This window comes from Colias philodice, chromosome 29 (assembly GCF_061535455.1).
Source record: "Colias philodice isolate Cphi_HAF_F1 chromosome 29, ilColPhil1 Martin Lab GWU primary, whole genome shotgun sequence".
Lineage (NCBI taxonomy): Eukaryota > Metazoa > Arthropoda > Insecta > Lepidoptera > Pieridae > Colias > Colias philodice.
The window spans coordinates 7,185,449-7,201,746 of NC_143114.1; the positions used below are offsets into that span (position 1 = coordinate 7,185,449).

General features: G+C 33.3%; 1 protein-coding gene and 1 long non-coding RNA gene across 2 annotated transcripts in view; one reads left to right on the forward strand and one right to left on the reverse strand.

Annotated features, from left to right (window-relative positions):
• The window catches only part of LOC149476073 (uncharacterized), a 359,309-nt gene that overhangs the window by 253,678 nt on the left and 89,333 nt on the right, over positions 1 to 16,298 (reverse strand). The window lies entirely within an intron of this gene.
• Positions 3,574 to 16,298, forward strand: part of LOC149476089 (RNA-binding protein Musashi homolog Rbp6-like) — a 92,408-nt gene continuing 79,683 nt past the window's right edge. The window contains exon 1 of the mRNA XM_089712679.1: positions 3,574 to 3,704. Within this exon, the coding sequence (XP_089568805.1) occupies positions 3,637 to 3,704 (68 nt within the window). The 5' untranslated portion in view covers positions 3,574 to 3,636. The remainder of the gene's footprint in view (positions 3,705 to 16,298) is intronic.

Below are 16,298 nucleotides of genomic sequence, written 5' to 3' on the forward strand. Positions count from 1 at the left end.
ACGCAGGACAACGCGCGCCATTTCACAGAATGTGTGTCTTACACAATGACAAACTAAATGAAATAGATATGTTTTCATGCACCCGATATAGTTTCAAATGTTCAATAAACCAATTATATTTTATAAACCTTTTAACTTTGAATAAGTACATGCTTAAATTAATGCTTTTTCTCCCGGTTTAATATTTCAGAAGTCTGTATTAAATAGTTGGCTACCTTGCAACAGATAATAATTGTATTGTGTTTTTTTTTTCTTTTACTTTTTCTATTTATGTTCACTGTGAGACGTAGAGGAAACAATTGTTAATGTTATTATTGATTATGTCATTAATTTATGTATACCCCTTTAATTGTTTCTGTAAGATCTCCAAATAAATAAATAAATAAATAAATACTTACATCATTTTCACGGGCGCCATTATGAAAATATATTTTTTTTTTCATTCAATGCCAAAGGGAAGATATGTACACATGGTTTGAGCGGTGTAACTTAATATTTTGGTCACAACCTCTTACCTCCTTAGAAAAAAGAAAGATATAAATTTAGAAGCTATCTAACTCTTATAGATTCACTAAGAAAATGGGTAAAAAATAACATTAGCTTTGTATAAGGCACAGATGAAATAAAAACATATACTTTTTGTAGTATTAGTATATACATATATGTAACATTATCATAAGCTTCGGCATATAAAACATCACAAACCGGAATGTCCAAAAACTAAAAAGTTCGCCATGTGAGTTGTGACATCTGCCCGCACTTGGCCAGCGTGGTGGATTGTGGTCGCCATTCTCATAGGAGCTTGTGTCCCAAAGTGGGGACATAATAAATGGGCTGATGATGATGATTAGACTGTAATCTATAAAATCTATACAAATAATAAAATCCTAGGAAATTCAATAGGTATAGGTATTGAATATTTTTTCAAAATAATACTTGGGGCGTAAATAATACTTGGCCCGTGATTTACAATCGATACTGAAGCCAAAAATATAGTTTTTAGATTTTTTTCTGTTTGTCTGTATGTACGTTCTGGCTAAACTCAAAAGGTAGAGCATGGATTTAGTTCAAATTTGTTACAGATATAGCTTGAGACCTGAGAAAGGACATAGGATAGGTTTTATTCCGGAAATCTCACAGGAACGGGAACTATGCGGGTTTTTCTTTGATTACGCAGGCGAAGCTGCGGGCGGAAAGCTAGTACTTTTAATAATATACGTTTGTTTACGTACACGTACATAATATTATGTTGTTATGATTGTAATTGCTGATACGTGTAACTCTATATTTTCGTATATTATAATGTTACCTTATGACACATATTATATTTTTCTAGATAATAATTTTGCTTACTTATCCATACTAATATTTTAAATGCGAAAGTAACTCTGTCTGTCTGTCTGTTACTCAATCACGCCTGAACTACTGAACCAATTTGCATGAAATTTGGTACGGAGATATTTTGATACCCGAGAAAGGACATAGGCTACTTTTTATCCCGGGAAAATGACGCAATCCCGGAAATCCCACGGCAATCCCGGAAATCCCCTTCCGCCTGCGGATTCGCCCGCGTTTTCAAAGAAAAACCCGCATAGTTCCCGTTCCCGTGGGATTTCCGGGATAAAACCTAGCCTATGTTACTCGTGGATAATGTAGCTTTCGAATGGTGAAAGAATTTTTAAAATCGGTCCAGTAGTTTACGAGCCTATTCATTACAATCAAACAAACAAACAAACAAAGTTTTCCTCTTTATAATATTAGTGTAGAAGTGTAGATGTAGATGTAACCGATTTTAAACGAACAGATTTAATTCAAACTTTGTACAGTTATCAAGGATCTAGTAGGAGGGATAGTTATTTGTTTATAAAAATTACGTCTCATCTGGTTATCAGATCGGTGAAGGACGATCTCACACGGGCTCTTAGACCAATCGGTGACAATACAAAGATTTCATGAGTTTATGCGTGTTTTTTAAATGTAATTAGTTAATTATTTTGCAATATTTTTCATTGCTGCTTCGAGCTGTTTCTGAAAATAGGAACATTTTCGAATTTATTTTTTTCATTAGAACTCAATGTTCGGTGTAATTGACTAAATACTTAGTCAGAACATTTGCCCTTTTCAAGCCTTTTATCTACTTAGCCCAAAAAATACATTTATAGTTAGGTCTCTGGTATCTTTATGATTTTTTTATTTTAACATACAGTGGGTTATCGAATATATTTTCTAACTAGCTTCCGCCCGCGGCTTCGCCCGCGTTGTGTTTTGATAAAAGGTAGCCTTTGTTCTTTCTCAGGGTCTAAAGATTGGCTGTGCCAAATTTCATCAAAATTAGTTGAGAGTAACAGACAGACAGATAGACAGAGTTACTTCCGCATTTATAATATTAGTGGGGATTCCCATCACAATGCGCGTGGTGTGTAGTTTTATTATAAAGGTAAGGTGAAAAATTCGACCACCTGGTAAAAATAAATTACAAAATGTAACGGAACAATGAAAAAAATAATAGGTATGAACATTGAACTTATTTTAAAATATCGATAAGTACCGATTTATTGGAAGCGATCGCACTCAAAACCCTTTTGAGTAAATCTTACAAGTACTTATTAATATTTGATTTTTACTTTTAATGTGATCTAATGTAAGACCTAAAGTCCTTCCAGTGCTGACCAAATATTTATTCAATACTAGAGGTCCGCGCCCCGGCTTCGCCCGTGGTACATATTTCGCAATAAAAGGTAGCCTATGTCCTTTCTCGGGTATCAAAATATCTCCATACCAAATTTCATGCAAATTGGTTCAGTAGTTTAGGCGTGATTGAGTAACAGACAGACAGACAGAGTTACTTTCGCATTTATAATATTAGTACGGATAAAAAATAAATAAAAATGTTTTGGTTATTATTAATATTGTTATTGTACTTAAATAAAACATTTATTAAATTAAATAAAATTATTTAATTTAAAAAATTTTATAAATATATTTGCGAAATTTAAATATGGAATAAAACATTATTATTTCATACGTCGATAAAATACAGGGTGCTCTATTTACGACCTTGACATTGGATATATTAAAATGTTTTTTTTTCGTTTTAATAAAAAATGCACATTCACTTGACATCCAGTTTACTGTGTTGAACAAAACAATTTTAAAGACAGCTGATATCTTCCGTTTATTGATCAAGCCTCTACTTAAAAATATATTTATTTAAGTAAACACTTCATTTCCGTATCTTAAAATCTTTATTACCTTGTTCGTAAACATTTATACCAATAAGACATTAACCTTTCTCGTTTATCCCTATACGTTAATTGAATAAGTAGTTTCAAATACGTTTTTGAAAATAACATCAATTAAAATCGACGCGATGAATTAGTTTAGGCGCAACGAAGCCCTACAAAATGAACGGGGGCTGTACGCACTCAAGGAATACGTCGGCAGAGCACGGACTGCGGTTTTGTGCCTCTCGCTCCTACTGCACCGGCCAGACAAGGACGGCACAGGGTAGCTTGTAACCAACATCGGGTGACGTCACGGCGGGGAGAGGGTGACAGCGCCACAGTCAGTGTACGGCCGGCCGCTAAAACGCGCGGACGGGTGCACGATGCACGCGCGGTGAACAAAACAATCGCAATGCTGTTTGAGAATCCCAACGCGAAATTGTTCCCAGCTTTCAACATCCCACCGCCAGTGAGGCTCAGGTGAGGAGCCGGCATGTGTTTTGTGTCCAGTGTTAGTGTATCCCTGTGAAAACAGCGAGCAGCGCCACATTGTGCCGCTACAGCGACACGGCTAACAGAACGTCAATACAACGCTTAATTTTTTTTCTCATTCCTGTGAATGTGCCCTAACACGAGAGTATGTTTGACGAGACGCTAAACTAGCTACGGCAATGTCAAAACGAATGATTTATATAATACACATTACCGGCTCGAAGGACGGCTCCGCTGTAAACAAAAGAGGACCGTGTCGTGTTTTGTCGTGGTGTTACCGGTTGCTAAAGTCAGGCCGCCGCCCCTGCGTTCAAGCAACAGATAGGTTACTTAGGAGACCTATGTATAGAGCCTGGCTTGGAGGCGGCTCAGTTTAATATATTTGCGGCAAACTTTCAGTATCTGGGCTACGTCGTGACTCGTGACCGAAAAGTGCTTGTAATGCACGAACGTTATTGACTCGAGAATAATAGATTAATCTCGCTCCATGAAATCTGTAGGTGTCATTGATATTTTTAATGACGCGCATTATTGAGAAATGCAAGCAATGTCTCCAGTGCAGCGTAAACGTTTTTTTAAAATGGAGGATAAATGTCAATGCTTGCAACGCGAGCATTATCATAATAATGAAACGCGTGAATTCTCGGGGTTTGGCATGTTTATGAATTCGCAAATTGCTACACATTTTTAATACAATAAAACAAATATAAACATCACATACGTCGAGTTTAATGCAAGGTAAAATATTGAATTATGATGCGCTACATGAAAGACGACAAAAACTTGAAGCTATAACAACGATGTCATCTAAACGCACGCTCAATTATCGTTGACTTATGTTCAAAACAAACGAAATCGCAATAAATTAAGAGTAATATCACAGTATCGTTCGAATAAATCAAACTGGACTCATGCAACAGATGTAGAATAAAAATATACCTGTCGAAAACAAACCGCGATTTGAGAGTAATCCGAGACTATGTTCAAGTTCGTGACGCTTTTTTTAAATAATTCAACGCAACAACAATTAAGCCTGTTTTTATCAACATTTTTACAATCAACTCGAGCTACTTTTAGATGCTTTTTTGAATCGCAATATTACAACAATAGTTTGATCGGTTGAAGAAATTTCTACAGGAAATAACCAGCGAGAAACTCTTGTACCTAATAGCTCTTTTTATACCAGATGATTATAAAACGTAATTACAGTTACGAAATAAATGATAACATCCCCAAAAAACTTTGCGTATTTATCGCAACATCAAAACGAACTCCTAAAGCATATAAATCTACATTTAACGACGATTTTCGCGTTTCAACGCTAAGATTCAGTGCAATCTTCAAATGTAACTACAAATCTAGTTTACAAACAGATAAATCAAACAGGAACATGATATTTATAGATTCTGGGTCTAACAGGTTATAATTAAACTTGACAACTTGCGTTGTAAATGAAATCACGGACGATGTCATGATTGACAATTCTGCTAAAATAGCCGAGGATGTTTTGACGCCTGATAAATAATCTACTAGATTTTAGGATATTTCATAGAACTAAAATTTAGTTGCTATGGCTAATGAAGAAAGCTTTGAGATAATGAAGATCTAAGTACTCAATTGTGAGAATAATACGACAAACGAAAGATTATATCATTTTTTATCTTCATCATAACATTTAGATGTAGCTACAGCCCACGACTTGCCTCGTGTATTCTTATATGCAATTCCAGACCTCTCTCATCTTATCTTTCATAATTTATCTCCGTGCCAAGTTTTGTCCAGAACCGTTCAGCTGTTCCGTCGTAATTATTAAACATCCATCCATCCTAGTTTCCCTATTACATCATGGATGAAAATATAACAGCGTCAAAACATAATTAGAATAATCTAAACGGTTCATCATAATATTTGTGGGAATGGATGACGCCAAACTTTTATATATAAATCTATTTCAAATAGTTAATCACATTTATCGCGAGTGAAACAGCATGAAACTACTAGTCTCATGCGAATTGGCACTCGTGGAGTTTTGTTATACAAAACAAGACCGAGTAATGAGAAGTAATTATTGTAATGATGAAAAACATTATTTAAATATTTTTTTCCTCTCGCTATTCGCTGTTCGTAACATTTTTTAAACTTTTGTTGGAATAACTGAGGCTTCGTTGTGGGTTTTTGTCACATAAAAACCTATTTCTATGTGCGTATGTATTCAGTTCGTTCAAATAAAGGAGTATTTAGTGTTCATTTGTTTTATAATACTAGCCCACCATTACTGAGTTGACAGGGAAAGACTAACACATTTTTGCGTATGCACTACAAGCAGGGAAATTATTTCTCTAAATATTATCCTAAACTAGTATTCCACACGTGACAATTATAGATTTATATCCTCTAGTACCTAATCATTGCCTTTTACTTTTGTTGTCAAGAAAAAGTAACTTTTTCCCTTCAACAAGATATCATCTAGGTATATGTAAATAACAAATCTCATCAAATTCCATTCAGCAGTTTAAACGTTATAATATAACAGATGAACTCATTGAAAATATGATACGTATAAACTAATTTCTCTTAGTCCTTGTTAATGCAAGGTCGTCAGTTCGATTACCCGTAACGAATGTCAAAAATTAATCACATCTTATTATCAAACTAGCTGCGCCCAGCGGTTTCACCCGCGTTGTTCCGCTCCTGTTGGTCTTAGCGTGACGATATATAGCCTTCCTCGATAAATGGGCTATCTAACACCGAAATAATTTTTCAAATCGGACCAGTAGTTCCTGAGATTAGCGCGTTCAAACAAACAAACAAGCTCTTCAGCTTTATAATATTATACATATATAGTATAGATAATAATGAATCAGCGAAAATGTGTCATAAAAAATATCAAAATCATCTATTATTATTTTACTTAATAAATCATCCTGTATATTGAAATAAAACATGGCGTATTTATAAATAGGTACATATTTGATTTTAAAATTGAAGAAAAATTCTATAAACAATATACTTAACGCATCTAATGCAAAAAACTATAAATAGGATAATAAACAATAATTCTGCATTCAATTTTATAACTTACGAAAATTCTGCAAAAATATTTTTCAACTTTTTGGATAAATTAAACGTAAAGTTAGTAATGCAGGTAAAGTCAATATTTTTATTTTATCTTTTAACTCAAACATTTATTTATTCATTTAGACTAGAAGCACTTTCGAATCGTCATAACATTTTTTAACATTTACCTCCGATTCGGAAAGCAGTATCTATGGAGAAGAACCGGCAAAAAACTCCACAATAGTTTTCACATGACAAACGTACCTACAGATTGACGAAAATTCTAAAAACTGTTGCCTAGTTCTAATTTCTGCAATATCTCTATTGAGTATACAATTTTATTACACAAAAATATTCTCGCAACTGAATTCATTTAAAACGGAACGAACTTTTTGCGTAATAAATTGCTGTTAAAAATGTTCTTTGCTTTTTTCTAACAAAAAATATTCTCAATTGAGTTCTCAAAAGAGTTTTTGCAGATGCCGCGTGAGCGTTACATATTTTGTTGTTAGAACTTTTAATTGAAGTTGTTTTTCGTATTTGATTGTATGTAAATATCTTGTGTTTAGCATAAAGGGTTTCAGATTCGTTTTATTTCATATTCATTAGATACTAGCGGTCCGCCCCGGCTTCGCCCGTGTACATATTTCGCAATAAAAGGTAGCCTTTGTTCTTTCTCAGGGTCTAAAGATTGTCTGTGCCAAATTTCATCAAAATCAGTTGATAGGTGGAAAGCGTGATAACATTTTTATCTATATCTATACTTCTATACTAATATTATTAAGAGGAAAGGTATGTAATTATGTATGTATGTATGGTTTTCACGCATAAACTACTGGACCGATTTCAAAAATTCTTTCACCTGCATTAGAAAGCTGCATCTTCACTGAGCTACATAGGCTAGGTTTTATCCCGGAAATCCCACGGGAACTATGCCGGTTTTTCTTTGAAAACGCGGGTGAAGCCGCGGGCGGTAAGCTTATAGTGTATAATAATTTTAGGACTGAAATTTAAGGAGTAGGTATACTCTAAAAATTGCTTCCATCACAACACAGCATTAATCCTCAACAAACAAACTGAAACTCAAAAATTTTCAAAATGTTCAAGTTATCCTCATAACATCAGCTACCTGCTAATGAAAGTCCGTTAAAGTCGGCCCAGCTGTTTAGGAACAGGAACAAACAGACAGAACATATTTTTTTATTGAGTGTTAGTTACTTTCATACACGTTATTTAGATTAAAAACGGACAATTTTTTATATAGCTACATAAAATATTATATGAAATTATCATAGCACTGTTTTTATACCAAGCACCTCTAAAACGGCTTGACCGATTTTTATGTCACTTTTTTTGTAAATTCGGTAGCCATTAACTATTTTCAACCGACTTTAAAAAAGAAAGAGGTATTCAACTGTACTTTTCGTATTTGTTACCTCAATACTTTCGACTGGTTAAACCAATTGTGATGATTTTTTTTTTCATTTTGGTCTAGTTCTGATAACAATTTGAACTCGGATTAGTTTTTTTATTAAAAAAAAAAACTATAAAACCTCTTAGCAATAAAAATGTAGTAGAACAATGTTTTCCGTCAGACAGTTTTCTATTACCTATTATAGACTAGCATTCCGCCCGCGGCTTCGCCCGCGTTTTCAAAGAAAAACCCGCATAGTTCCCGTTTTCGTGGGATTTCCCCGATAATATCTATCCTATGTGTTAATCCAAGTTACCCGCTATATGTGTGCTAAATTTCATTGTAATCGGTTCAGTGGTACATATTTGCGTGAAAGAGTAACAAACAAACTTTTGCGTTTATAATATTAATTATTTATTTATTTAACACATTATTGTACAAGAAACGAAATAATAAAAAATTAAAAAAAAGCACATAGGGCGGCCTTATCACTATACAGTGATCTCTGCCAGGCAACCATAATATTAGTAGGATTTATAAAATTAGTAGGATGTTCTTATAAACCTAGTTTTTCTTAGACAATAATAATTAAAGACAAAACTTTCAAGCTATAATTAAATATGACGAAACAATAGACTATTATGGATTGATTGACATCGCATTATTAAAATAATTAGAGAAAAGTGGATATAAAAAAACACGAAGAAAACTTCGGAAACTTCTTTTACCTATGTTTTTATCTAAGTGAAACAACCCATGAAATATATAAAAAAAATTGCATTAGAAATGTAGGTAATTACGTGACTTCAAATATTATCAATGTAGCTGTGTCCCGCGGTTTTACCCGCATTTCTTCACTCCTGTTGGTCTTAGCGAGATGATATTTAGCCTATAGCATTCCTCGATAAAAGGGCTATCAAACACCGAAAGAATTTTTCAAATCGGACCAGAAGTTCCCGAGATTACCGCGTTCAAACAAACAAACTCTTCAGACTTCAGCTTTATAATATTAGTATAGAATAAAACCGGCCAAGTGCGAGTCGGGCTCGCGCACAAAGGGTTCCGTAGCAGCAAATATAATAAATTACAGTTAAATCAACCTATCTCAAAAACTATAAGAGATACTTTGATCAAACCAAAAATCGTTGAAAGAGTTAATTAGCATGCATCACCTCTATTTTTTTTAGAATTTTATACCCCGTAGTTATAAAAATAGAGGGGGGGGGACATACTTTTTACGACTTTGAGAGCTGATATCTCAAAAACCGTTCACTTTAAGAAAAATGTTTTTTAGAAAACTTTATATCATTTTAAAAGACCTTTCCATTGATACCCCACACGGGTATGTACATCGAAAAAAAAAATTTCATCCCTCAGTTACATGTATGGGGGGCCCCACCCCCAATTCTTTTTTTTACTATTTAGTGTCATATTTTTGTAGCGGTTCATACAACTCATATTCCCATCAAATTTCATCACTGTAGTACTTATAGTTTCCGAGTAAATCGGCTGTGACAGACGGACAGACGGACAGACGGACAGACGGACATGACGAAACTATAAGGGTTCCGTTTTTGCCATTTTGGCTACGGAACCCTAAAAACAGAACATGCCTACATGTCGTAACTTTTATTATAAACACGTAACCTTCTAAGCGTGTAAAAACACGTATAATGTATTGTAGAAGCAATTAAAATCCATTATTTAAACACTTGGAACAATTTCCTTATATTGTCTTGTATTGGTACAGGAGCTAGTAACGTTTTAAAAAAAGTCATTTTAGTATAGTTGGGTTTTTGATATACTGCTTCTCTTGCTATTTCGGTTAGAGTCCGGGCTGTCTGGCTGGTCGCAGTGGTTGCGTTTATTAGTGCGCATCTTACTTGCACAGGAAAATATCCGTAATTAACTTAGCATATCAAAGAACAAGATATACTAAAATTCTCTCTTGTCAACGTTGCTAGCTCCTATACGATATGCAAGGCCTTAAGAGATGGGACTTTTAATTTAAAAGTAGTTTTAAACAGGAAAGTGAATTTAACTTTAAAATACCTGTTGACCTCTGACTTTGATTGGTAAAGGTTTTTCTGTTGAGGATAATCTTTATGTATATAAACAACCGCGGTTTTACGCGAGCAAAAGCTTATATCTTTAGGCTATATAATTATAATTCTGGTACATAAGCTACATCACTGCCGAGTATCATCAAAAACAGTTCAGTGTTTGTTAATCTTTCACGCAAATACTGAACAGATTACAATGAAATTTAGCAATGAATTTATTTAGCACAAATATAGAGGGTGTTTTGGATTAGGTACACATAGGATAGGTTTTATACCAAAAATCCCACGGGAATGGGATCTATGCGGGTTTTTCTTTGAAAACGCGGGAGAAGCCGCGGGCGGAAAGCTAGTTTATTATGTTAAAAACACTGAAAAATGTTTGAAACCAGGCGCCTTCCAAAAGTTGTTTCTTATGAATAAATAGGTATTATCTACATATTATTATAATCCATATCAACACACTCCAATAGATGAAGGAAAACATCGTTCAGAAACCGGCATGTCAAAGAATCAAAAGTTCGACATATGACATTATTTTGCCTGCACTTGGCCAGCGTGGTGGATTGTGGCAGCATCATAGGAAGTAGGAAAATACTAAATAGTATCCTTGTGTTGATGATGATGATGATCATCATATTATGTTAAATTCAAAACTTACCTACTTTAAATGAATGTAAACACAAATACATACTATAATAACCGACTTTGTAATTTTCACACTAATAGAATAAAGCTATATAACGAAAAAAACCGTTATCAAAGATATTTTAAATGCACATAATGAAACATTAAAATAATATTTTAACTCATTTATTTAACTTACAGTCTGGTAAATTAGCTTGGAGAAATTTTTGCGTTTGTAGTAGTGTATGGTCAGCAAATAAAATAAAACAACATTTTATTTTTAGTTTTTATTTTATACAGGGTTACTTGTAAAACACCAGCAACCTCGCAGGACAAGATAGCTAACATCATAAGTAACAACATTTGTTCTACGACTTTTGGCATAACGCAATAAATTATTTTTAAATGATTTTTTAAACTTTTATTGTACTCTCCTTACATTTGTAAGTCTATGTTCTATTAATTATCGGATGGACGACGCGACGCCCCCTTCCCCCTCTCGTTCGCTTTTTGTTTACGTAATTTTTGGGAGGCGTAGAGTTTATAATATTCAGACGGAAAATTAAATGAATATTTATTTTTGTATGAAAATAAAATCTAACAAATTATCAAAAGTCGAAATGTTGTTACTTATGATGTTAGCTATCTTGTCCTGCGAGGTTGCCGGTGTTTTACAAGTAACCCTGTATATATAAGGGATTTTAAATTAAACTATATGTGTTTCTCCTCTGAAAAAGATGAGACTTTATTTTAATATTTGCACATTTAACATACATATAACTTTTACATTAACAATGTTACTAAAATGAAAAATTTACTAACCTGAAAAAGAAACGACATTTAAAGTTTAATTCTTTAGTTTGAGAAGTCAAAGGCTTGCCTCGACCATGTTTTAACACTGGAGCCATATTGAATTAACAATATAAAGTTACAACACTTACACACAAATTAAAGACTAGTTATGGCCCTGCCTTCATACAAAACTGCTGAATACGCCGTTCGCACGGGAATAGAATGTGGATGCGATTTCCCTTAGTTAGCATCCAAGCTTACGTCTTTATAATTATTAAACTGTATAAATTCATTCTTTAACTCCGGTCTGCATCGTGCAGACATGGGTGTAAAAGTCTCATTTTAGCTATTAAATGTAGTTTTTAAGTACATCTGAGTTTTCATTTGGGGCCTCCGGCTGCGGGACATGTAATTCACTTCAACAAATATTATAACAATAATAACAAATAATAACAACAATCAACAAATACAAAATTTATCAATTAAACTACGTACATAATAATTATAATTTTTGAATGAAATGTGCTTTATGTTCTAACGCTACCAAACGACTGCACGTGGCACCTGCGGACAGCGTAAACTGGTTTATTCTGGTTTTGTGCGTGTTTCCACTTTCCACTATCAAGTGACGATTTATTTATTTGTTTTGTTTCGTAATTATTATGGTCAAATATTCATTATGAAACAAATTATTATGGACACGATATTTTATTGTTTCACGGTAGTCGCCTTGTCGTTTGCTCAAGGACGTAAAATTGAATGATATATTTTTTTTTATAAAGTCAAAACCATTTTCTTTCAAATAAAAACTTGTTTTTATTGAAAACAAAAGTGTTGCTAGGAATAAGTATAAAATTAAATAGTAATGTTAGGATATCGAAACATTTTTGTATAGGCCAGAACGATATAGTGGAAACGCGCTCTAAGATCTGAGTAATATACACACCACTACATATGCAAAAATTTCTCCAAGCTAATTTACCCTCAGAGCAATAAACCTATAGAGTACTTGTATCGAGCGTATACAATTTACATATATTTGATTCTCTCTATCTAAAGAAAACGTCGTATGAAAGAATGAGATAGCTATAGACTACAAGCTACGTTTCAACATAGTCATGGCACCATTTTTACTATAGGTACGTATTTAGATAGATAGAAGGTGATAGTGATGGGATGTGCTTCAATCGATAAAATCGTGAATGCATTTTGCATTTACGGTTTCGTGAAATAATAAATAATAAAAAAAAACAAAATCAATCATAAATTTAAGTTGAATACATTATTTGTTTAATTCTACGAATATAATAAATGCGAAATTATGCGAGAATGGATAACTTTCTCTTTCACTGCTGAACCGATTACAATGAAATTTTGTACATACACACATAGGATAGGTTTTATACCGGAAATCCCACGTGAACGGGAACTGTGCGGGATTTTCTTTAAAAACGCGGGCGGAAAGCTAGTATATTTTAAAATAAATTTTAAAACTTCAAATGTAACTAATTTAAAATAAAGATCAATAAAGTTAAAGGAGTGAGGAGAAAGGCACAGTCAGCATGAATTTTAACAAGTTCATAAAAGGACAGTCTTAAAGAAAACATTTTCCTTACATCCTACTAATAAAGCGAAAGTTTGTGAGGATGGATGTTTGTTACTCTTTCACGCGAATACTACTAAACCGATTACAATGAAATTTGGAAAAATTACTTTTGATCCCGTAAATCCCACAGGAATGGGAACTATGCGGGTTTTTCTTTGAAAACGCATGTATATTAAGTATGTATTTCAATAGTAGTTTCTCATCTATGAGAACTGTCATTTAATCAACCGTTTAATTTTCACATAGTTACACATTTAAAGTAAATGTGTAAAAAAATTTCCAAATAAAAATTCACTCACACACAAATGTATTTATTATCTAAAGGAACAGAAAAAAAACGTAAGCGTAAGATTGCACAATTCTTCTAGAGTATACATCTTGATAACACGCAGGCTCGAAATGCAGTGAACACAATCTAGCAAATTTCGACGGCGTCCAATCTACACGTCTCATGTTTTATACCCATTTTTTATTTAGCTCTGGAAATCTAAAACAAAATGAATTTATTAATAATCTAAAAGAGAAACAACAAACTAAACAGATAAGTCAAATAAAACAACCACGTGGTATTTTTTATTTTCCTGCTGTAGAAAATTTACATCTATTATTTGCTACAACAACTACATATAAATCTGATATAAGAAACAAAATAAATAAATCAACGTTAATATGAAATAGATTTTTTGTCATAAATCGATAATATACGCTAGATGTGTTACAACACTACGGTGGTAAACAAAATGCCAAACGTGATAATATTGTGACATTTTTTAAAAATTATTTAATTCTTTTGTATTCCACAACCCCATAAAGTGGGTAAATGTTACAGTTACAACAAAAACTTATAAAAAAGCGCTTGATAAAACCTTCAAATAGGGTTAGAACATAAATATTTATCAATTTGCTGAAAATCACTTACCGATGGAAAGATATTTTTTCATTGTTTTCATCCAAAACTCCCATTCGACTAGTAATAGCCGGTAGCTAAACATACAATAGTCATTTTAGCACACTGACAAATAAAAAGAAACACTATACACTTTATATTTTCTAAATATTTCGTTAAAAACACTTGACGCACTGAGCCCACCAGCTGGTTGGAAAACAAACTGACTGCCGGCGCGCTACGTTTGAAGACAGTGCAGATACTCTATCGCTATCTCAATCTGACTTATGCTGTTATTGACTAAGAGTAAGTAGATTAGAAAATATGTATTTTGTTCTGTCTCAATATAAGAACTCTATAGGTTTATTCCTCTGAGAATTTACCCTTCAATCCAACATAAAAAAAATGTTCACAATGACAGATGTCAAACACTAATGGCGCCATTTCCCTGAAAATGTACAATTTGCCAAAACTGTCAATAGATGGCACCACTAGTTTTTAAATAAAAAGATCAAAAAACAATAATTATTTATAAAATAATTATGTTTTATATTATACGAAACGAAATAAATACGTCTACAATTTCATATACTTAATATTTACTAATTTAACAAATTCTTTTTAATAACGATAATATGGTGACACGAATCAATAAAACTACCAATTTAAATAATTTAACATTAACACAAAGTAACATAATATAAAATTCATGACAAATCGTTATTAACCCTCCGTGCACCATGTGGGGTTTAATACACCCCAGCCATACAAAAAATCTTTGTATCTTTTCCAAACATTGTGCGAAAGTCTTGAAACCTCGTGTAGCTGGAGTTGCGACCTTACCAGACCTCTTAGCGACATTGGTTTAGTAATAGCGTCGCAGACGCGGTAAACGGACGCCGTCAAAGTGCAGCTGGGTGTCAGAAACCCCACGTAGTTCGGGACGTCCACTAAAAGGTGAGCAGTATGGTGTGATAAAATACGACTATTTTTATATAAATATTTATTTAGTTTGTTTTTTTATTATTTAAAATTATCTGAAATTGTTTCTAGGGCTCATTATGGCTCATCACATCAATGAAAATGCAATAATATCCGCACTTATGGAAGAAAATGATAGCGATACGGATGAGCTGTTTCTACCTGGAAGTGAAGATGACTCGGATCACTTGAGCATTCAGTCTGAAAGTGAAAGTGAAGAGGATGTACAGGATATTAATTTTTAAGCTATTGCATAGCTTCTATCGCGGGCTTTGAGCGCGGGGACCGAATCCAGAAATTCCGTAACGAAAAACCTCACGCTCCCCACTCCGACGGGCACGGAGGTGTGGTTTGAAGGCATAGCATGCAATATCTTTACCGCGGCAGTCCCCGAGTGCCACACGTATTTTTTTTTTCTTAAAGTCTTACCGAACCGAACATAGTCTTATTTTAGTTGGTAAAAAGTACTATTTTTGTTACATAGCCTAAAGATATAATAAATGTTTATAATATTTGATAAATTTATTTTATTTTTAACCTCTTATAGTCAAGGGATAATAATAATATACACATTACAAATTTACAATAAATACTAGCTATAAAAACGTGGAAAGATTATTGGGTCCAGGAAACCCCACGTACTGCAGGACGTAACTTTTATCCACGTGGTTCACGGAGGGTTAAATTAATATGAATTATTCAATTTGAAGTTACAATCAGTAATTATATTATTATGAAACATGAACCGATTTAAAAATTAATCAAGACGCCATTCGCCGCAATGGCGATCTCATCTAATAATCAATAATAATTAATAACTATTGTTTTTTAATTTATATGTGATATGTCTAAAAACAATTGAAATGTTAATTACATTATTAATTACTACATATTATAAGATGTACTATTTACTAATATAGGTTTCCGTTAATAAAACCCCCTATAGAGCATTTTTAAAGAAACCTAAACCACTTACAAATTCTGAGCTATCTAATTTCGTCGATTCCCTAATCCTATCTAATACTGTTAATCCCACCGCGACCTCCTTAGACATTCGATATATCTAAATTGTTGACCCATTTTAATATATTTTCGACTTTAATCGACTTTACTAAAGAAGATATGGGATTTCGTCGTTCGTTAAACTTATTTGAAAAAG